Genomic DNA, 20,865 nt, shown 5'->3' on the forward strand with positions numbered 1-20,865 from the left:
CAATCACTGAAGGCTGGAGAGGACTGAAAGTTAGCACTGGGAGGAATGAAGGGAAATTACTAACAAAAAATTCTCCAAGGAGTGTTATTAGACAATGGGAGATTCAAAATGAATAAGGGACTGTTTCAGAGAGAGAGAGAGAGAGCGGGGGCGGTGGGGGGCGGGAGTTAGATGGTGGATGAAGAGAGAGCGAGAGAGAGAAAGAGAGAGGAAGAAAGGGTGAGATAGAGAGAGAGAGAGAGAAAGAGAGAAGAGGTTCAGTGAGTTAGATGCTGCCTCAGACAGAGAGAGAAGAGATATTCAGTGAATTTGGTGATAGACATGCTCGCCTTAGTAACTAAATGGTCAGTATGACATCACTTTCTAAGCAAAAGTACACAACGAAACATGTTAACAATAAATGCTTACAATGTTACATCGTCCGCAGTGACAGGTTGAGTAAAAGTAAATTAAACACTGAAACATTGTGGTGAAGATCATCATTTATCTTTGAGAAACGGCGGTATAAGCAAGAGGCATGATTTTTTTCCATACGGCACAAACAACTGGCCATATCTGATCTATAATTTCTTTGACTAAAACTAAATGAAAATAACTATCAGGTACTGCAAAAAACGGGCCATTCAATACCGCCCGTTTTAGGCCAACGCCAGGGAACAATTCCCACCTCAACATCTTTGCGGAAAATAGTATCTCTCCAACTGACAGTTGGAGACATAGACCACTGCAGTAATCGTAGAGACATGGCCTAGCGTAGAAATAACTGAGGCAGGGTTAGCGCACTAAGCACTCGGTCAATTGATATTAATCCTCTCTCGGGGCTAGAACAGTAATGATTGATCCAGCGCATGGATTAATAACATCCTAGACAGGGCCTGGTGCAGAAATAACTCAGATTGCCTACAATGTAAGATAAACAGAAACATGATCTATTGGAATAAAGACAGGGACAGGGCGAGTGTAATAGAAGGAGATGTATGGACTCGTGCATCAGCAACCAAGACAGGGTTTAGCGTTGTATATACAGATACTGGGTCCAGAGCAGTAATAACTGAGACTTTTCCGCATGTAATACAGCCAGAGATACGGCCGAATTCAGGAACAGCTGAGACGAGGCCGAGCACTGAAATAACTGAGGCAGGAACTGGTGTAATATTATCATAGGCATAATCCATTTCAATATAAATAAAGTCAGGGTCTGGTGCAGGAATGCTGAGACAGGGCCGAGTGCACCAATTATTGATACAGCATCGACAGTAATACAAACGAAGGCTGTGCCTAGTATCAGCAATTATTGAGCAGGATTTAGTGCAGTAATAACAGACTTGGCCTTGTGTAGTATAAACAGAGACGTGGTCTACACAGAAATAACAATGACAGGACCTATTTTAATATAAACAAAGGCAATGTCTAATGAAATATAAACGGAGGCGGAGCCTAGTGTAATATAAACTGAGACAGAGTCTCGTTTAATATAAACTGAGACAGGGTCTAGTGTGATATAAACTGAGACGGGGTCTAATTTAATATATACTGAGGCAGGGTCTAGTGTAATATAAACTGAAACAGGGTCGATTGTAATGTAAACATAGACGTGCTCTAGTGTAATATAAACTGAGACGGGCCCCAGTGTAATATTACCTGAGACGGGGTCTAATGTAACATAAACTGAGACAGGGCGTAGTTTTATATAAACTGAGATAGGGTCTAACAGAATATAATCAAAAACGTGATCTAGTGTAAGATAAACAGGGGCCTGATGTCGTGGAGTAAAAAGTGAGGCAGTGCCGAGTGCAGTAATGATTGAGACAGTGTCTTGTGTCATATGAACACCGACATGGTCTAGTTCAGTAATAACTGAGGCAGAATCTAGTGAAAGGAAACTGACACGGGGTCTACTGCAGTTTCACCTGACACAGGGCCTTGTCTAAAATAAACTGAGAAAGAGCCAGTGCAATAATTACCAACACAGGGACTGGATTAATATAAATAGAGATGTGGGCAAGTGCAGCAATAATAGAGAGGTACGGTATTATACAATAATAACAGTGACAGGGCATCGTGTGATATAAACAGAGACATAGGCTGGTGCAGCATTAGCCAAGGCATCCCCTAGTTTAGTATAAACGTGACAAAGTCTAGTCGTGCAATAAGAGAGCGTCGTGTCATGTAAACAGGAACGTATTCTGGTTTCGTATAAGCAGAGACAAGCACTAGTGCAGTAACAACTGAGACATGGACTATTATCATATTAGCCAAGACATGGTTTAGTTCAGTGATAACTGAATGTATAGTGTAATATGGCCTTTGTCAGTACATTGACTGAGATTCAGCTATTATAGAAACAACTGAGACACAACCTGTTGTAATATGGTCAGATACATCACTAGTGTAATATATACAGACAAAGGTCAAGTTAAAACGAACAGGGAAAGGGTTCAGTGCAGAAATGATTGAGACAGTGCTTGTTTCATCTAATGTCAATATTCACTGTTTCACTGCCATCTACTGGACAGACTCTACTATTGCAGATGTTGTGAAAATGTCGCTTTTTGTTGCTGCTTCCGACTTTAACGATAGAATCATCGAATTCTTACAGCGCAGGAGGATGCCATTCGGCCAGTCCTGTCCGTGCTAACCCTCTGAAGGAGTAATTGACCTAGTGCCACTGCTTTCTCCGTAGTCCAGCATTTTTTTCCTTTTCAGATAAGGTTCTAGTTTCGTTTTGAAAGCATCAATTGTACCTCAATCCACCACACTGTCAGGCAGTGCATTCCAGATGCTAACCACTCAGTTCGTGTAAAGTTTTCCTCTTATCTCCATTGCTTCTTCTCCAGGTTACTTTAAACATGAGCTGCCTGGTTCTCAATCCTTCCACCAATGAGAACAATTTCTCCCCATTTACTCTGCCCAGACCCTTCATGGTTTTTAATATCCCGATCAAATCTCCTCTAAACTTTCTCTCCTCAAACGAGATTAAAGCCAACTGCTCCACTCTTTATGTATAACTGGAGTTCGTCATCCCTGGAAGAATTTCCACGAATCTTTCCTGTGTCCTCTCTCTCATGCCTTCAAATTCTTCCTAAAGTGTGGTGCCCGCAATTGGATGCAATTCGCCAGTTGAGGCCTAACCAGTGTGTCATACACGTTTAACATAACCTCTTTGCTTTTATACGCTTTTCCTCTATTAATAAAGTGCAGGATGTTGCATGCTTTATTAACCGCGCTCCTTCGACTTGCCCTAACACCTTCAATAATTTATACACATAAACATCCAGGTCACTCGGCTCCTGCAGCCCCTTTGAAATCGTACCCTTTCTTTTATATTGTCTCTCTGCGTTCTTCCGACCAAACTGAACCACTTCTCGCCTTCTCTGCGTTAAATTTCATCTGTGATTTGTCCGACCTTTCCACCAACCTCTCGATGTCTGTTTGAAGTTCTAAACTATGCTCCTCATGGCCCGCAATGCTTCCACATTTCGCATCGTCCGTATATTTTGACATTGTGCCCTGTCCACCAAGGCCCAGTTTATGAATAAATATTATGAAAAGTAGGCGTTGTAGCACTGACCGTTGGGGAACTTCATTATAACCCTTCCCCGAGTCCGAAACTCAAACGTTCAAAACTACTCTTTGTTTCCTGGCACTCAGCCAGTTCCCAATCCATGATGTTCCCGTCCATTTTATTCCAGTGAGCTCCAGCTTTGCTCACAAGTCTGTTATGCGACATTTCATCAAATGTCTTTCGGAGACCATGTAAACCACGTCAAAAGCATTACCCTCATCAACCATCGCTGCTCTGTCATCAAAAAACTCAAACAAGTTAGTTAAATATGATTTTCCCTTAACAGATCCACGCTGGCATAATGTATCAAGAAACCACTTCTACTGATGTATCGGCTCATTACCTCCTGTGAGAACTCCTAATACTTATGGTGCAACTGTGGCAGATTAACGTGGCTGATTTGCGCACTTAAAGGTCACGAGAAGAGCAAAGTGTCTCAAATCATATTGATTAATTCTTGACGATCTTGTTTCAACCGAAGAAACTCTTTCGAGTTATCAACAGTCACAAATTGCAACTCTTTCGAGTACAATCACAGTTCTTGGTTTCCGGGAGTGGGACATGAACCCACAACCCTCTGATTCAAAGGCGAGGGTGCTATGAACTGAGCCACAGCTGACCAAGGCGCACATTGTGGGAATGATGGGAACTTTAATGACCAACTCAACCAGTGTGAAGTGGGGAGAGATTTTTTTCTTCATGGAACCACCTGAAATGTGATGGCGGTGATTTTCTCCGATTCTTCAGGTGCTCCAGAGCCTCCGAGGGCGGGGTGGGGGGGTGCTGCGGGATGTGTGGTGGGGCTGGTGCGAGTGCATGAGATAAATTCGATAGTTTTTTTTTAAATGCTGGTACAATCCTGAGGGACTGAATGACCTCCTTCCCAGCCGGGAGCACGGGTTCATTCTAGAAGTCTATGACTTATTGGCTCAATCCAACACTTTTCATTTTGCACCTATACTTCATAAAAAGGAAAAGGAAAAAAAAATAATATATATATATATTACAGCGCTTTTCACGATCACCGGAACTCTCCGAGTGTTTTACAACCAAAAATGCACTTATGATGTGTATTCACAGTTGTAATGTAGGAAACACCACAGCCTGTTTGAACAAATCTTTTATTTTGCCAATATATATTATAATTTAATTTTAAAAATCTCTAAAAGCCTTAGTGGACTCTTCACCTCTGAAGACAGTTCACTCATCTTCTCATAATTATTACAAATTGAAAACCTTTGTGATGGCGTGACCACGTTTCCCTTGTGGATTTGGTCCACATGGCCACATATCATCTGCTACGCCATAACACATGGATCTGGAACTATCTCTCCATTTGTCTGTCACTGTTTCTGTTAGTTGGCACAGCGACAGTTACTCCTGATAGTGGGACATTGAACATGAACGGCAATGTGCACAGAGCAGGTAGTTATCCTCGTTAAAGGTAGAGATCCTCTTCTGCAATGAGGGAGGATCAATTGTGTATTAAGGAACTCTGTGCTGTTTACCTAAAATCATTTCCCCAATATAATATTAATGACTATATTAATAACAATATTAATAATTCATTTTGCCGTAGTTTTGAACATTCGCAAAGGGTTTCAAGGTCTAAATTCAGAGCAGAAATTTGGGTGGAAAGATAATTACTGAATATTCCCACTTTGATTCCACGTTGGAGGCTTCATATCACAACACCATTTCTCTCCGATCCTAAAACGTCTCACAATGCAACTGCAACCGTATGAAAAACATGAGCTTGGATTCATATTGTCCCATAGAGCACTGACCCTGTGTTCATGTTCAAAACTGTGATTCAAATCACTTCAGCCACTTCACCGACTCAGTTCTGTCCAGTTCATGCACCATGTCCGATCTAACCAGAATCTCCATCGCGGCGATCCTGAGCACATCTCATCGGAGTAATGACATCACCCATCCAACTCGTGAAGAATTGATTCTCTGCACGAATGTACTGAATGGAAAGCTTCTCGGGAGTGTGGTTAAAGGGGTTAAGGGCTTTTGAATTTGCGACAACAATCTGTAGTACCCATCGGATATGTTTCATTGTGAAAATGGTTTTCAATCAATATTTTGCGTAAAGAAAGTCACAGTTCATGCACGTTTTTCCCGTGGTGTTCAGAATGGTGTGACTGCACCAGGATCACAGAGCAGCAAGAAATTACCAGGGAAATGTGAAAAAAAATGTATGTATTCAACCATCTGCTATGTTTCTGCTGCGATTGAAGTAATTCGTTTGAGGATATGCTGAGTGTTGTAGGTGAAAAGGCCGCAGGTTGCACATGTTATAATTCCTGTTTCTCATCACAGTCATGAAACCGCTTTCTAACTTTGAGATGAAGATTCAGCATCACCAGAAAAGGATCATCAGGCACTGATCAGGTAGGGATATCTCCAGGTTGCACTTGGTGACGTTCAGCTCGTCAGCTGTCAACAGCCAAGGAATTGGAATGATCCAGAAAATCGGGAAGGACTGAAAGCACCAGACAGACACAAATGGAATAAAGGACCTGCTGTAAGTTATGGAGCAGTCAATCGTAAAGGTGAAAATGTCAGGCACATCCATCCACACTCCACCGATCCATTCATCCAGCTGAAGAAGAGTCATACAGACTCTAAACCGTTAACACTCGTTCTCTCTCCACAAATGCTGTCAGACCTGCTGAGCTTTTCCAGCATTTTCTGTTTTTACATCCGCCCATGCATCCATCTCTCCAACCCCCGATCTGTCCATCTGTCCATCACTCCATCCGTCCATTCCTCCATCCGCCTATCTATCCATCCACCCACACACCCATCTGCCAATTTATTTATCTATCTATCTATCTATCTATCTATCTATCTATCTATCTATCTATCTATCTATCTATCTATCTATCTATCTATCTATCTATCTATCTATCTATCTATCTATCTATCTATCTATCTATCTATCTATCTATCTATCTATCTATCTATCTATCTATCTATCTATCTATCTATCTATCTATCTATCTATCTATCTATCTATCTATCTATCTATCTATCTATCTATCCCGCCATCTATATATTAATTCGTCTATTCGTTATCTGTTGTTCATTACGTTTCCATGGTTAACCATGAAATAATTTCTGCAGGAGTGAGTTCTGGAGGTTCAGTCGGACAGTGGTCAACAGAAGCCCAATAACTGGAAGGCATCTCGATGAGCATAAATTGCATCTATTCAACTTCCGATGTGAATTATTTTTTGCAGCTTCATCGTCAAAACCAGAACCCGGCTCCAGCTTTCGTAATTCGGGCACATTCTTGTGGAAAGAACATTAAAGGTCGATTTTCAGTCATTCGAACAATACCCAAGACTATACCTGCTTTCACCTTGTTTGCGCTTCAGGTCGCTGACAACCCCGTGTACTACTGTGTGCTGAGACCCTCAGTGAGAAAGGCCTCGGGGCAACTCGCACCGTTCCCGTGTTTTGTGAGATCAGTGAAAATAAGATTCATTAAGTTCGGCCACCAGGTGGCGCATCAGGCCGTGGATTCCCACCTCCTGACATACTTCCTTAAAAATACTTGAGGAGAAATGGCGTTTGATCTCGTATTTATGCCCATTAGTGTGACGTTTCCTTAGAGACCCATAATTGGGAAGTTTATTTCAGTGTTAATAAACAGCCCAGCTCCAGTACATTGGGATGGGATGCCCAGTTGTTCTGTTCCCCACGACAGATTCAGCCCCTTGTTTTAACTGATTTCAACTATGAAGGTATCTGTAATTACAGACTAATACAACAATTCCCTAATTCCTGTCGCCAGACTGTTTTCCCCAGATTTGAAATGACTATGAACGTAACGCAGTCCTGACAGACCGGCAGAATTATATAATTTCTGTTGAGCGCATTAGTCTTGAATTCAGCTCACTATAGATAGATTTTACGAGTGACAACAGTGCCCGCGGCCGCCTCCCCCGTAGTTCTGTTTGTTTCTCTCGTTCTGACCTTCCTTGCCTTTCCTGTGATTTGGAAAGTTGTTTTCCACTGTTCCTGGTTTGATGTTGGTTGGATCAATAGTACAGTGCGCCGGGGATCTGCACTTCTGCCCTGACAGAGGATTTGGCGGACTGTAGAGTTACAGACTCAGGGAGCATCATGGGGAATTGCATCATACCCGGTCCTCGTCATTATATCACTTCTTAGTAAGTATTTCCTTCCCAGAAAAAATCCGTTCTCCCCCTGACTGTTGTAACCCACATGTTATTAATTGTAAGGTGGTGCTGCTGATGATGTAGCTACTTGAAATGATGGTGATGATGATCCTGATAATGATGACATCTACCCAACTACTTTATGTTAGGATGGAGCCATCCAGACACAGTGGTCGAGTCGGTTGCTGAAATGATACCGAAGCTGAAATGATGCCGAAGCTGAAATGATGACGAAGACGGCAGTAATACCACGTGATCTGCATCTTCAAAGCAAATCTCCATAACCATACAAAGAGTCATACGGACTCGAAACGTTAACTGTCTTCCTCTCCGCAGATGCTGTCAGAACTGCTGCGTTTTTCCAGCTATTTTCGTTTTTGCTCCATAACCATTTGTTTTGGTACAGTCAGCAGCCCGGGCAACATCCACAGCTCCCGAATAATCTGATCGGTGAGAATGAAAACAAGAAGACAGACATTGTTGGTCAATTCTCTTCTACATTAAACATAACTACCAAGATAACGGAGCTGAGGCTCTGATCTGCGACACAGCCGAGTATTTCTGTGCACAAGCCTCACGGCAGAGATACGGCGGATCCCGGTCAAAATGCCAGAACGAGCGGCTCAGTTAATGCGCAGCAGAGGGCGCGCGAACACCGGGAAACAAGGGCAAATATTCAGCCTTAGTGTCAGATTCAGGCAGAGCTTCCTTAAAGGAGCAAGAAAACCGCAACATTCTGTTGGGCCATGACCTCCGAACTCCAAGGCCGTGTAAGTGGAGGATACACCAAAGATGCGCCGGGGAACACCCCGCCCTGAGTTCCCAGGCAAGGTTTACACGGCAATTGCCCGGGAAGTGGAAACTTCCCATGGGCAATTGCTCTGTACTGGGAACAAACAGAAAATAAAATTTACATTGCAAACCTCGGACTGTCCTACATCAAGAGTTGCCCAGGAAAAGTTAGAATTAAAACCACTTCTAGCTTCTGGGTAACTTTGTACAGAGCCACACTGACGCCCACGAGTCTCCTTCCACACCCCCGAACTCCCAGGGAGTCTCCCCACCTCTCAGACTCCAACTCCCCCCACGGGACACCCCCAACCCCCGAACGCCCAGGGGACTCCCCGCACCTCACGACTACTCTCAGCCGCCCAAACACAGCTCCTTATATAAAGAAAGTCCAGCGAATTCAGTAAATAGACGGAGAATTTCTCATCGCCTGGCAGCGGGGGATCCTGTGGATTGTAAACAGAAGAGGGAGACGGAGAGAAAGAAGCATAAATAAAAACAGAAATGAAATAAATAAATCGAGTTTACAAATCCAGGCAGAAAGCAGAAAAGGAGAGAGCGGTTTAAAATTATTGAATCGTGCAATGGCAGCGATTGAAAGGAAGATCTGAACATTGTCCCTGTGCACGCGAGTGCCGCCTGCTCCACGGTACATCAGCCCTACACTTTATACCGAGTGTTTAAAACCTGAACAATGTTCCTCCACCATCACCGTCGTATATCGGCTCAGTGCCTGTCTGGCCTCAATGGTTAAAGGCCTGAGAGATTTACCTGTGAAGATCAGCGAATGAGGTCCCCATGGTGAATAATTTCAGTGCCGCCTGCTCTCACTAGTTAAAGATTTGAAACATTGAGCTGTGACAGGCGAATGTGTACCTCGTCTACAGATTAGCCCTGTGTCTGTCTGTGCGTTCAGACACCTACACAATGCCGAATATAAAGTTGAGACGAAGAACGATGGGCGATGCATATGGAGTTTGATAAAAAATGAGACTCAGTAAGGTGATAATGCAAGAGAAACACTAACAGAGGGACATAAATGAAGGTGAGATTGATTACATTGAGTGATAGAGACATATTAACAGAGAGAGATGTATAATGCTGAGGTAAGGACAGTTAGTGGTACAAAGCGAGAATAGCAGAAGGGTATTGATGCAGAAATGTATTTATAAATATAAAGGCACAGAAAATAAACAGTTGATGATGGCTATTCTCCCATATGACATTTGGTGCAGTGAACTTCGGGAAAGGGATCATCACTGCTCTGTGCAATACAAATGGACAAGAAAGACTAACACTGACTGAAGTTCTGGGACGCACACACAGTCTGTAGACTCCTCAGTGACACCAGGAAACATGAAAATTGGGGAATCCTGGAGATTTTAATCAGGAAAATGGGGATGACGCTAAAGGAAACAACGGGAAACAAAGGCAAACATTAGCACACAGCTGACAGAAAAAAACAGCAAGTTAAATAAAACAAACACGTGGTATAGGAATCTGAGCACCTTTACTGTGACTTGAGTGATGGCCACCTCAGTGCATGAGCTCAGTGCCTGGTCGTACACAGTTACTCAAGGATTAAGCAATACTCATTTATTAGTGCACTGTACAATCCCTCTGTTTATATTAAACCAGAGGTCACCTCATTTATTACTGCACTGCACTGTTACACTAGATGATGTCTTAGCTATTACTGCAGTAGATATGCCTCCACTTATGTTAGACAAGGCCCTATTTTTGTTATTACTGACTACAACATTTTAATGCTTATGTTTATATTACACTAGACACTGCCCCAATCGAACTACACTGGACCACATCCCACTTTATATTGCATTCGTTCCTTTTTTCAGTTATTTGCAATAGATTGCATCTTTGTCTATGTGATCCTAGGTCATATCTCATTTATTATTGCAAGAGGTCATCTCCATTAGTGTTAGGCAACATCCTGTCTCAGTATTACACAAGATAATGTCACTCTTTATATTACAATAGCCTGTGTCTCTGTTTACGGTACATGAGACCCAATCTCATTTATTGCGGCATTACCCATGTCTGCTTGCATCACGCTGGAGCATGCCTGAATTACTACTGCTTAAAAAGGCTTTGAAGTGTTCGATCAGCCATGACTGTATTGAATGGCGGAGCAGGCTCGACGGACTGAATGGCCTTCTCCTGTTCGAATGTTCCTATGCTTCCAGAACCCGTACTATTGGCATTATTCCGAAACAGACACTAGCCACCTAGCCAAGTAAGGTAACGAGCTGCTACTTAGTCTTTGTGTATGTTGTGTATATCTGCCAGGATATTGGTAATGTCACTGGACTCCCTCATATTGTAACCTGGCCCCCAGTTGCCGGGCCAGGAAAGATGCCGAGTCTGAGGCGCTGGCCTTCAGATCAGAAGTCTAACTGAGGTCCTACCAGTCCGTTCAGGGCGATGTTAAACAATATCCGGAATATTGGAATAAGAGTGGGGCGGGGGGTTCTCCTGGTGTCCTGGGCCCACATTCCACCTTTAACAAACACCACCCAATACAAACACATGCACCGACCTCCCAGTCCATCTCTGTGGGGAAAGGAAGGCGGCAGCACAACTGGCAGAAAGAAAAGCTCCCCTCCCCCACCCCTGTACACCAGAGTATTGTGGGAGGGGCTTTCACATCCGGATCACAATCCAAATGTAGAGTCAGAAAATTGCAACCTCCTTTTATAAAACTGTCTCTTATTCACACAACACTTAGCCAGCGACCCGGGAACCGTGCGGCCCATCAATAATCTCAGCGGATCTGCCCTGTGCAAATCAACTCGATCCCCCTAAAGTATTTCAGTCCAGCTCTGAGGTCCGGTCTCCCAATGCAGTCCAGGGCTGCAGTCTCCTACTCCCCGTCATATAAACCCTCAACTCCAGGCAGCAGAACGATGGGAATCCTTCTTGTTTTCATCCTGTGTGTCTGTTTACCCCGTGAGTACCGATCAAACAAACCGACATTGTGTGGATTTAATATAAAGCTGCCCGAGCCCATCCCAATTACAGACATTGTCTGGGGTTTTAACCGTTCAGTAGTTCGGCTCTGATGGTCCATTAAACTCTCTCTGTTTAATTTCCAGGCTCTTTCAGTCAGTCAGTGACACAGACCCCGGCAGCGGTGACCAGAAAGGAGTGTCAGTCTCTGACCATCACCTGTGTTTTCTCCGGTGCTTCGCGGAATTATTTCCAAGGGGGACATTTCTTCAAACAAACCCAAACCGGGACAGAGCGGGAGCGGATCTCCAGCGGGGGGAGATTTGTTGTGTCGGTGAATAAACCACAAAAGACATTTTCGCTGGAAATTCGGAATGTGAGAGTTGAGGACACCACCATCTATTACTGTAAAGCTCAGTACGGCAGCACACAGTGATGGGTCTCGGCTTCCCGCGATACAAAAACTCTTACTGCAAATTATCACAGAAACAAAAGAAAAAGCGGAGTTAATCTGCAGTTAAACCCCGACAGTTCTGCTTCACACTGTCTGCCCCACAGTCTAGTTTATAATGAGATTGGGTTATTGCCGTTAACATCTTGAGCTTTATAACTGCCGAGTGTGTGCGGATGGTGATGTCTTTCCCGGGATTGGTGTCAGTGAATGGGGATTGGGAATGACTGATCCCGATTACAAGCCCCGAACACCAGATGTGATCCTCGTCTAACAGCTGGAAAGGGGAACCACAGTCCCATCTGTTTAACTAAAGTCCCCACATCTCACCAAGGTCCCAGGGGAGTTTAAACTGACTTGTAACACTGTGTGAGCGTATGGGGAACTCACAACGTGAGAAACCTGAGCAAATACCTCTGTACAATTAAAATATAAATTACTTAGGCAAAGATGGTGAATTGTCGGGTTGATGTTATTATCGCTGGAACCTGGTTACATTTCATTGTAATTTCCACCATTCAGTTATCTTTCTTTGATATTTTTGTTGGTTTATATGAAGCGAACATTTCGTTCCCAGGACCATTTACTCAGAGCTCAGGGCCTCACAAAGAACAGTTTGAACCGACAGAGACGTTCAAACATTGAATATTGTTTATTTATTTAAACCCGCTGAATAATTGAGCAGCTTATACTGTCTGATGATGATTTCCCGGCAGGTTGAGGTGTCGGTGGTTGTTGTACCGGGGAGACTGTGAGCGGTGTCACTGTGGAGGTATACCAAATATGCGGATGGATGCGGGACGGTGGTGACTGTCACAGCCGGTAAGTGACTCCAAACCCCGCCGGGTTACAGCCTGTCCCGGGTAATGTTCACCGACAGTTTATTATTGATATCAGTGGAGTTTGGGTGGGATGTGTGTGTTGACGGAATCGGGACCATTATTGGTTTAACGGGCACATCGGGGACAACATCAACATCACGGACTCTCACACTCTGAATCGCTTTGAATGAGCGCAGATTGTTGACAATCCGGACTCCACTCCCGGTGTTAACTGTGATCGAGGGAGCTCTGTCTGTCCCTTAGAGCCCGGGAGCGGGGTCACAGAGCTCTCTCTTGGGCAGCAGATTGCAGTCCGAGCCGCGCAATGTGAATGAAGCACCGGGTCAATAAACTCAACACAACTGCGACCAGTTCGGATACCTGCAACGGCTCGTTCTGTACCTGACCCGGGAGAGAAACGGGAGGGTGACACAACGGACTCCAGATAAAAGAGATCCTGATGTGGGTCCAGATGGAATTTTATTATTAGACAATCAGTGACTGAAATTAGTGACATTGTCCCCGCCATTTTTTCAATTGCCTTCATATAACCATATTTTCCGCCCTCAGACCGAATGTGAAAGTTTGGAACTGCAGACAATTCTCTATATTGTCTGTCGATGTTTGAGACATGGGATTGCTGTAATTTATCTGTATCCCTGGTTACTGTGAATTAAAACAGCACAGTGCAGTGAGACCGTCAGCATGATGTATTAAACATATAAAGAAGAATATTAATATAAGGAAACAATTATAAACTGGGGGAATGTTCATTTAGAAGCATCAATAAATAATTCATCGAAAGGGAGAGAAGTATTGGATGATCTCTGCGCCATTCAACGTACAATCCAAGCCCAGGGTGTTGGGTGACGTGTATGGAGGAAATGACTGTAATGGACTCCAGTCTGGAATTCTGAGTAAAGTTTTGGTCTCTTTATTTAAGGAAGGATCTACTTGCCTTGGAGGGAGTGCAACAAAGATTCATGGGACTGATTCCTGAGATAAAGGGATTGTCCAAAAAGAAGAGATTGAGTAGTCTGGGCCTATGTTCGCTCGAGCTTAGAGGGATGAGATGTAATTTCATGAGAACATCTAACACCCAGGACAGGATAGATTCCGTGTGGGTGTTTTCCCCGACTGGGAAGCCTATAACTAGGGGTCATAGTTTCAGAATAAGGATTAGGCCATTAGAACGGAGAAGAAGAGATATTTCTTCAGTCAAACCACTGTTGTGAATCGCTGACATTCTCAACCTCAGAGAACTGTGTATGCTCAGTGGTTGAGTGTATGAAAGGAAGTGTTCAGTGGATTTCTGGATGCTAAAAGAATCAAGGGATATGGGGTCATTGCGGCAAAGTGATGTTGAGCTAGGAGATGAGTCAGGATATTATTGAATGCAGGAAAAGATTTGAAAGGTGATGTGGCTGCTCCTGCTTCTGTTTGTTATATCAAACTCTTAGATTTTTTACATTTCTGAGAAAAGAAATCAGGAGCAATCCATATCTCTGTGGAGAGGTTGAACAGGCCGGGCCTCTTGTCTCTGGGGAACAGAGAAGCAGGAGGAGTATTCACAGAAATCATTTAAATAATTAATGGATTTCAATGAGGTGTTTGTGGAATCGCTGTTTATTTGTGGGTGTGTCGAGAGCAATGTACCATAAATATAAGATAGTCACTAAAATAACAAATAAAGACGTTAAGAAGAAGGAATATAAAAAGCAGGCAGGTCAGGCTGTGGAACTTGCTGCCGCAGGGAGTGGTTGGAGCAGATAGTATTGATACATTTATGGAAAGACTTGAAAATACAGGAGGGAGAACGGGACAGACTGACTCAGGTTGCTGACTGGAATGGTCAATCAGATTTCGGGCGGATGGCAACCCCGAACCAACCCGTCCGCAGCAAATGCACATGGATAAATCATTTGAGCCGAATGGATGATTCTGTGTTAAGTGAAATTTAGCGAAAGCTCCGCCCAGAGAGCCCGCCAATCAGTCAATGTGCGGAAAGAATTGAAATTGTCAGAGAGACGGAAGAGGCAGTTCCCAGTGAGTAACAGTAAAACCAATCCGGAAACTTAACAGACTGAATCCAACCGGCAACTGAGAGAGTTTGGGACAAGTTCCCACGATTGCTACGTTCCCATGCAAGAAGCGCAAACTGTACAAAGGAAATGTCGAAAGAAAATCAAACTAAATGTAAATATATCAAAATAAATGGAATTGGAGAAAAATGAAAACTATTGATAGAAGAAATCATGTTTTTTTCAATCGAATATTGATTGAAAAATGTTCAGTCAATATTTCTCCTTCCGATTACTTTTAAAGAATCGTGGCCTCTTAAAATTAAACTGCTACAATCTGAGTGTTGGTAATCATGATGCCAAAATATAGCCGCGGTCCCACATTGCAGACGGTGATTCGGGTGATCGGCCACATCGGCCTCTCAGCATTCATGTTTCACGAAGATCACTGTCACTACCTGGTGAAGGGACCTTTCATTGTATTAAATGTGCTTTAAAATACAAGTTGTATTTTTGGTAGCTGTGAGGCAAAACATGTTTATGTCATGCGCTGTTCTGCGCTGAATCAGGCCAGTAGCATTCAAAATCAGAAGGAAATTGGACAATATTTAACGTGCAAAACATGTGTATGAAGCAAAGAGGTCTTTTCAGGTTTTTTTTTACTGTTTCGATGAATCAGATGAGATTTATGTCTTTGATTACACATTGGGGATCAGCGGCAGCAACTCAAAGGTCGATTCAACAATCGAGCACGTTTGAGTGACGTACAGTCGACGAAATTAGTGTGAAGTTCTGTGCTCGTGAAGATGTTTCTTGGTCCTTTTCTGCCCTTTGGGTACCTACCTGGATTACTGAGCAGCCCCATGCCCTTGTCCCCGTCAGTTTCCAGGAGCATTTGACCGCGGCCGGCTCGCAAAGTTTATTTGAACAGAACGTGTTGTTAGATCCGGGACAGTTTATGCACAATGACAAGATTTCACAAGGCATTGAGTGTGATCTTTAAAACAAGTCCCAAACACAGTGTCCACCCTCATTTCACTGTCCCTCTGTGTGCGGCTTCGTGTTCTAACACTGCAACTGGAAACTCTGAATAATTCAAACCTGAAAATCAAACATTGCTTACTGGAATCATCGTCTCAAGTGTAAAGTGTAAATCACAGAGGAAGGTGTGCAGCAGGCATTTCTTTCAATGATGTGGAGAGTTTATTCTTTGTGGTCATTATGTACTTCTGCCTGAATACTTGCAAAGTCACTGGACTGTCTCACATTGAAACCTGATCCTCAGTTGCTGGAATCAGGCTGATCTAAGGCTCCTTCGCTTGGATTAGACGTTCAACTGAAGTCCCACCAGGCATTTCAGAGAGATATTTAATAATTTCCGGCACAGGCAGCTCTGAAGAAACGTTAATTCTGTTTCACTCTCCACAGATGCTGACAGACTTACCGAGTTTTTTTCCAGCACATTCTGTTTTTTCATGATAGTTAGAATAGTATTGGGGAAGGAGGGAATATCCCACATCCCACCCTCATAAAATACCACTTACCAAACACACATGGACGAATCTACCAGCTCATTACTGTGCGGGAATGAGGGTGGTAGACTTCACTAACGGAAACAACCCCACCTCACCCCTCCAAACCCGCAGGACACTGTACATCAGAAAAATAGGAGAGGGGGCTTCACATCAGGCTTATTGACCCCAATGAAGCAGCATGAAACTGCAGTTTCCATTTCTAAATATGTCACTTTATCACGCAACACAGGACCAGAGAGATGGGAACCGTGTGGCCCGTCAATGCTCCGCGGGACACTGTCCTCTGCAAAGAAACTCTACCCTCTAAGGTCTTTCAGTCCAGCTCTGAGGTCCGGCCTCCCAGACCAGTCTAGGGCTGCAGTCTTCTACTCCCCGTCATATAAACCCTCAGCTCCGGTCAGCATAACGATAAGAATACTCTTTGTTTTCACCCTGTGTGTCTGTTTACCTCGTGAGTACAGATCAAACAAACCGACATTGTGTGGATTTAATATAAAGCTGCCCGAGACCATCCCAATTACAGACACTATCTAGGGTTTTAACCCCGTTCTGTGGTTCGGCTCTGATGGTACATTAAACTCTCTCTGTTTAATTTCTAGGCTCTTTCAGTCAGTCAGTGACACAGACCCCTGCAGTGGTGACCAGAAAGGAGTGTCAGTCTCTCATCATCACTTGCGTTTTCTATGGTAATTCTCATAGTTTAGAGAACGGCCATTTCTTCAGACAAACCCAGACCGGGACGGAGCGGGAAAGGATCTCCAGCGGAGGGAGATTTGTTGTGTCGGTGAATAAAGCAGAAAATACATTTTCGCTGGAAATTCGAGATTTGACAGTTGAAGACACCGCCACCTATTACTGTAAAGCTCAGTACAGATATAGATGTGGGAGCACCGTTTCGAAAGATGCTTATGAAGATGGATCCGGGACGGTGTTGGCTGTCACTGCCGGTAAGTGACACCAAACCGCCATGTGTTACAGACTATCCAGCGTAATGTTCACATTGGGGAGGGGGTGGTCTAGTTGTTATGCCTTTGGACTAGTATTCCAGAGGCCAAGGCCCAAGAGCTGGGATCTCGGGTTCAAACCCCACCAACAGCAACTGGCCGAATTATAAATCAAATAATATAAACCAGTGCAATTTAAAGCTCATGATCATGAAACCATTGCTGGTTCACTAATGTCCTTTAGCGAATGGAACCTGGTCTAACCCAAATGCGACTCCAGACACAGAGCAATGTAATTTACTCTTCAATGCTCCCTGAACTGATGGCCTAGTCACTCAGATGAATGAAATCGTTACGAAGCCTGAAATAAAAACTAATGAAACCCGGACCCACCACTCGGCATAGCACCTGCTATCGACCCAGGCACCCGAAATGACCATAGCCAAACCCAGCAATGTCCTCCAAACTCTGGAGGCTTGTGCCAAAATTGGGAGTGCTGTCTCACAGTTTAACAAGCAACAGCCTGATAGGGTCACACTCACGGAATCATTCCTTATAGACAATGCCTTATAGACCACCTTCATTATCCCTGTGTGTGTCCTGTACCACCAGCAGGACAGGCCCAGAGACAGCGGCACAGTGATATACAGTCTGCAGGGAGTTGCCCCTGGGAGTCCTCAATTTGGCTCCAGGCCCCATGAAGTCTCATGACATCTGGTCAAAGATGGGCAAGGATACCTCCTGCTGTTTACCATCTATCTCCAGCTGAGCAGATGAATCAGTTTTGTCACTTATTGATCATCAAGATCAATGTGAGCGGCAAAGACTGTAATGGACCCCAGTCTGGATGCTGTGTGAAATTTTGCACTCATTATTAAGAAAGGATCTACACGCTTTGAAGGAAGTGAACAAAGGTTCATCAGACTGCTTCCTGAGTTAAAGGGATTGTCCTATGAGAAGCGATTAAGTAGTCGAAGCATATATTCCCTAGAGTTTAGAGGAATAACTGTTGATATAATTGGAACATAAAGCATTCTTAAGGGACTTGACTGGCAGATTCTGGGTTGGTGTTTTTCCAGGCTGGGCAGCCTATAACTAGGGGTCACAGTTTCAGATTACACTCAGTGTTGAGTGTATTCAAGACAGTGTTCGATAGATGTTTGGACTCTGAAAAGAATCAAGGGATATGGGGACTGTGTGGGAATGTGATGTTGAAGAAGGAGATCAGCCACGATATTATTGAATGGCAGAGAATGTTTGAAAGGTGTCATGGTGGCGCCTGCTTCTATTTCTTATATTATCTGCTTTGATTTCTTGCACTTTTGAGAAAAGAAATAAGGAACAATCGACATTTCACAGGAGAGGGTGAGCAGGCTGGGCATCTATCCTCTGGGAAACATAGAACCTCGAGGAGAATTCGGAGAAATCTTTCAAATTATGAATGAGTTCACTGGGGTTGGATGTTGAGCTACTGTTTATTTGTGGGTGATTCCAGAGCAATGGGCCATCAAATACATGCTCCTCACTAACAGAACAAATCAGGATGTTAAGAAAAATAAATTTAAACAAAGACCCTTCAGAATTTGAAAGTTGCTGCCACCGGGAGCAGATAGTAATGATGTATTTGGGGAAAGGCTTGAAAATACAGGAGGGAGAGCGGGACAGGCGGACACAGGGAGCTGGATAGAAATGGGGAGTCAGTTTTCGGGCGGGGCAGGTTGATCTGAAGTGTACACACAGCCATGACTCAGTTGGACCGAATAGCGTTTTCATCTCCTGCAGAACCTGTACAATGTAAAACTTAGAGAAAACTCCGCTCAGAGAACGCGGAGAGAATCAGTCAATGGACGGAAAGAATTGAAATTGTCAGAGAGCGGGAAGAGGCAGCTCCCAGTGAGTAATAGCAAAACCACAGTGGAAAGTGAACAGACTGAACCCAACCGACAGCTGAGAGAGTTTGGGACAAGTTCCCACGATTGTAAGAAGCGCTAACAGCACAAAGTAAATGTAAAAATAAAGGGGAACGGAATGGAAATATTTCAAATTAAACGGAAATGGAGAAAATTGGATCCTGTTGATGGATGAAAATAGGGAAATAGAACGAACGGCAGATTGAAACTCCAGAGCAGTGTTGAACTGCATGTATTTGACCTTTGACCATTGATGTTCACGATCAGTTTGGCCCAATCGGATCATGAATCTCATCGCTTTTTGTTGGACCTTGCTGTGCGCAGTTATGCAACGCAGCTTTGTCATTCTCGATCAATTATTTTTGGAAGCTGATTACGTCATTGATAATAAAACATTCCTTCGGGTTTGTCTCTCACCAAGCAAAATAGAAATAGAAATTTAATGTTCTTCATTGAAACATACTGCACGGAAGGATGGAAGTAGGGCACTTGTGTATGGGCTGCCCTTTTAAAAGACCAACCCAATTGTCCCCACTACCCAGGCATTTTTCCCGTATTTTCCCCGCATTATTTTCCTGTTCCTGCACAGATCCATCATCCTTTTGAAAGTTACTGTTGAATCTGCTCCTACCACCCATTCTCATCTTCCATTAAAGGTCGGAAGAATTTGCTTTGTAAAATAAATGATTATCCTCATGTATCATCTTGACCACATTTAATAACCGTGAATACGGTTCGAACAGCCACAAAGTCAAGACAATTTCCGCAAAATCAAGAGCTATTAACAAATTCCCCCGGGTAAACAGTGGTTAGGCCAACAAATAATATTTATTTTTTACCCTACAGATTCCAGTTCTCTGGTATCCCGGAGTCCGCATCTCCAAACCTCTGCTGCCGGTGACACCGTTACTCTAAGCTGTGAATATTCAGGGCTCCGTCAGTACACAGTACACTGGTACCGTCCGTCCCCAGGACTGGCTCCGGAATATTTGCTTCAGAGACACACTTCAGGAGAGGAGAATAAAGAAAACGCTGCCGGGGGTAGAATTTCTGCTTTTATCGATCCTGCCGAGAAAAGCCGCCGGCTAAAGATCGCCAAACTACAATTGAGCGACTCCGCTGTGTATTACTGTGCACTGAGTCGGCGGAAAGCACAGTGATACAGAGCACGGAGAGAGCTGTACAAAAACCTGAACATGATGGGAATACAGACACACAGTGATACAGAGCACGGACAGAGCTGTACAAAAACCTGAACATGATGGGAATACAGACACACAGTGATACAGAGCACGGACAGAGCTGTACAAAAACCTGAACATGATGGGATTACAGACACACAGTGACACAGAGCATGGAGATAGCTGTACGAAAAGCTGAACAAGGTGGAAATTGCACTGCCTCCATAACTCACCATGATGCTCGGTGGACCCTGAAACACGGGCCCCATCTCTCTCTCTCTCTCTCTCTTCCTCTCTCTCTTTGTATTTGTGTCAATCTGAAGCTTTTTTATTTCTATCTCTCTATCACTGAATTGATGTGTGTCTTGAAGGGAGTTGAAAAAAGAAATATGCAGGCAAATTAAAGAATATAGTAGCAAACAGAATATTAATAATAGGGATGCACTACCTAGTATTATTTCCCCAAAAGAAGTAGGTAAAGGGGC

At 43.7% G+C, this 20,865-nt stretch overlaps 1 protein-coding gene across 1 annotated transcript; it reads left to right on the forward strand.

Moving 5' to 3' along the window:
- Positions 1-11,474: 11,474 nt before the first annotated feature.
- LOC144697599 (uncharacterized) lies at positions 11,475-20,359 on the forward strand. Its single transcript, XM_078569638.1, has 3 exons — positions 11,475-11,517; positions 16,945-17,292; positions 20,046-20,359. The coding sequence occupies exons 1-3, from the start codon at positions 11,475-11,477 to the stop codon at positions 20,357-20,359; spliced, it is 705 nt and encodes a 234-aa protein (XP_078425764.1).
- The last annotated feature ends 506 nt before the right edge of the window (positions 20,360-20,865 follow it).

The sequence above is a fragment of the Cetorhinus maximus genome, chromosome 23 (assembly GCF_964194155.1).
Source record: "Cetorhinus maximus chromosome 23, sCetMax3.hap1.1, whole genome shotgun sequence".
Taxonomy (NCBI): domain Eukaryota; kingdom Metazoa; phylum Chordata; class Chondrichthyes; order Lamniformes; family Cetorhinidae; genus Cetorhinus; species Cetorhinus maximus.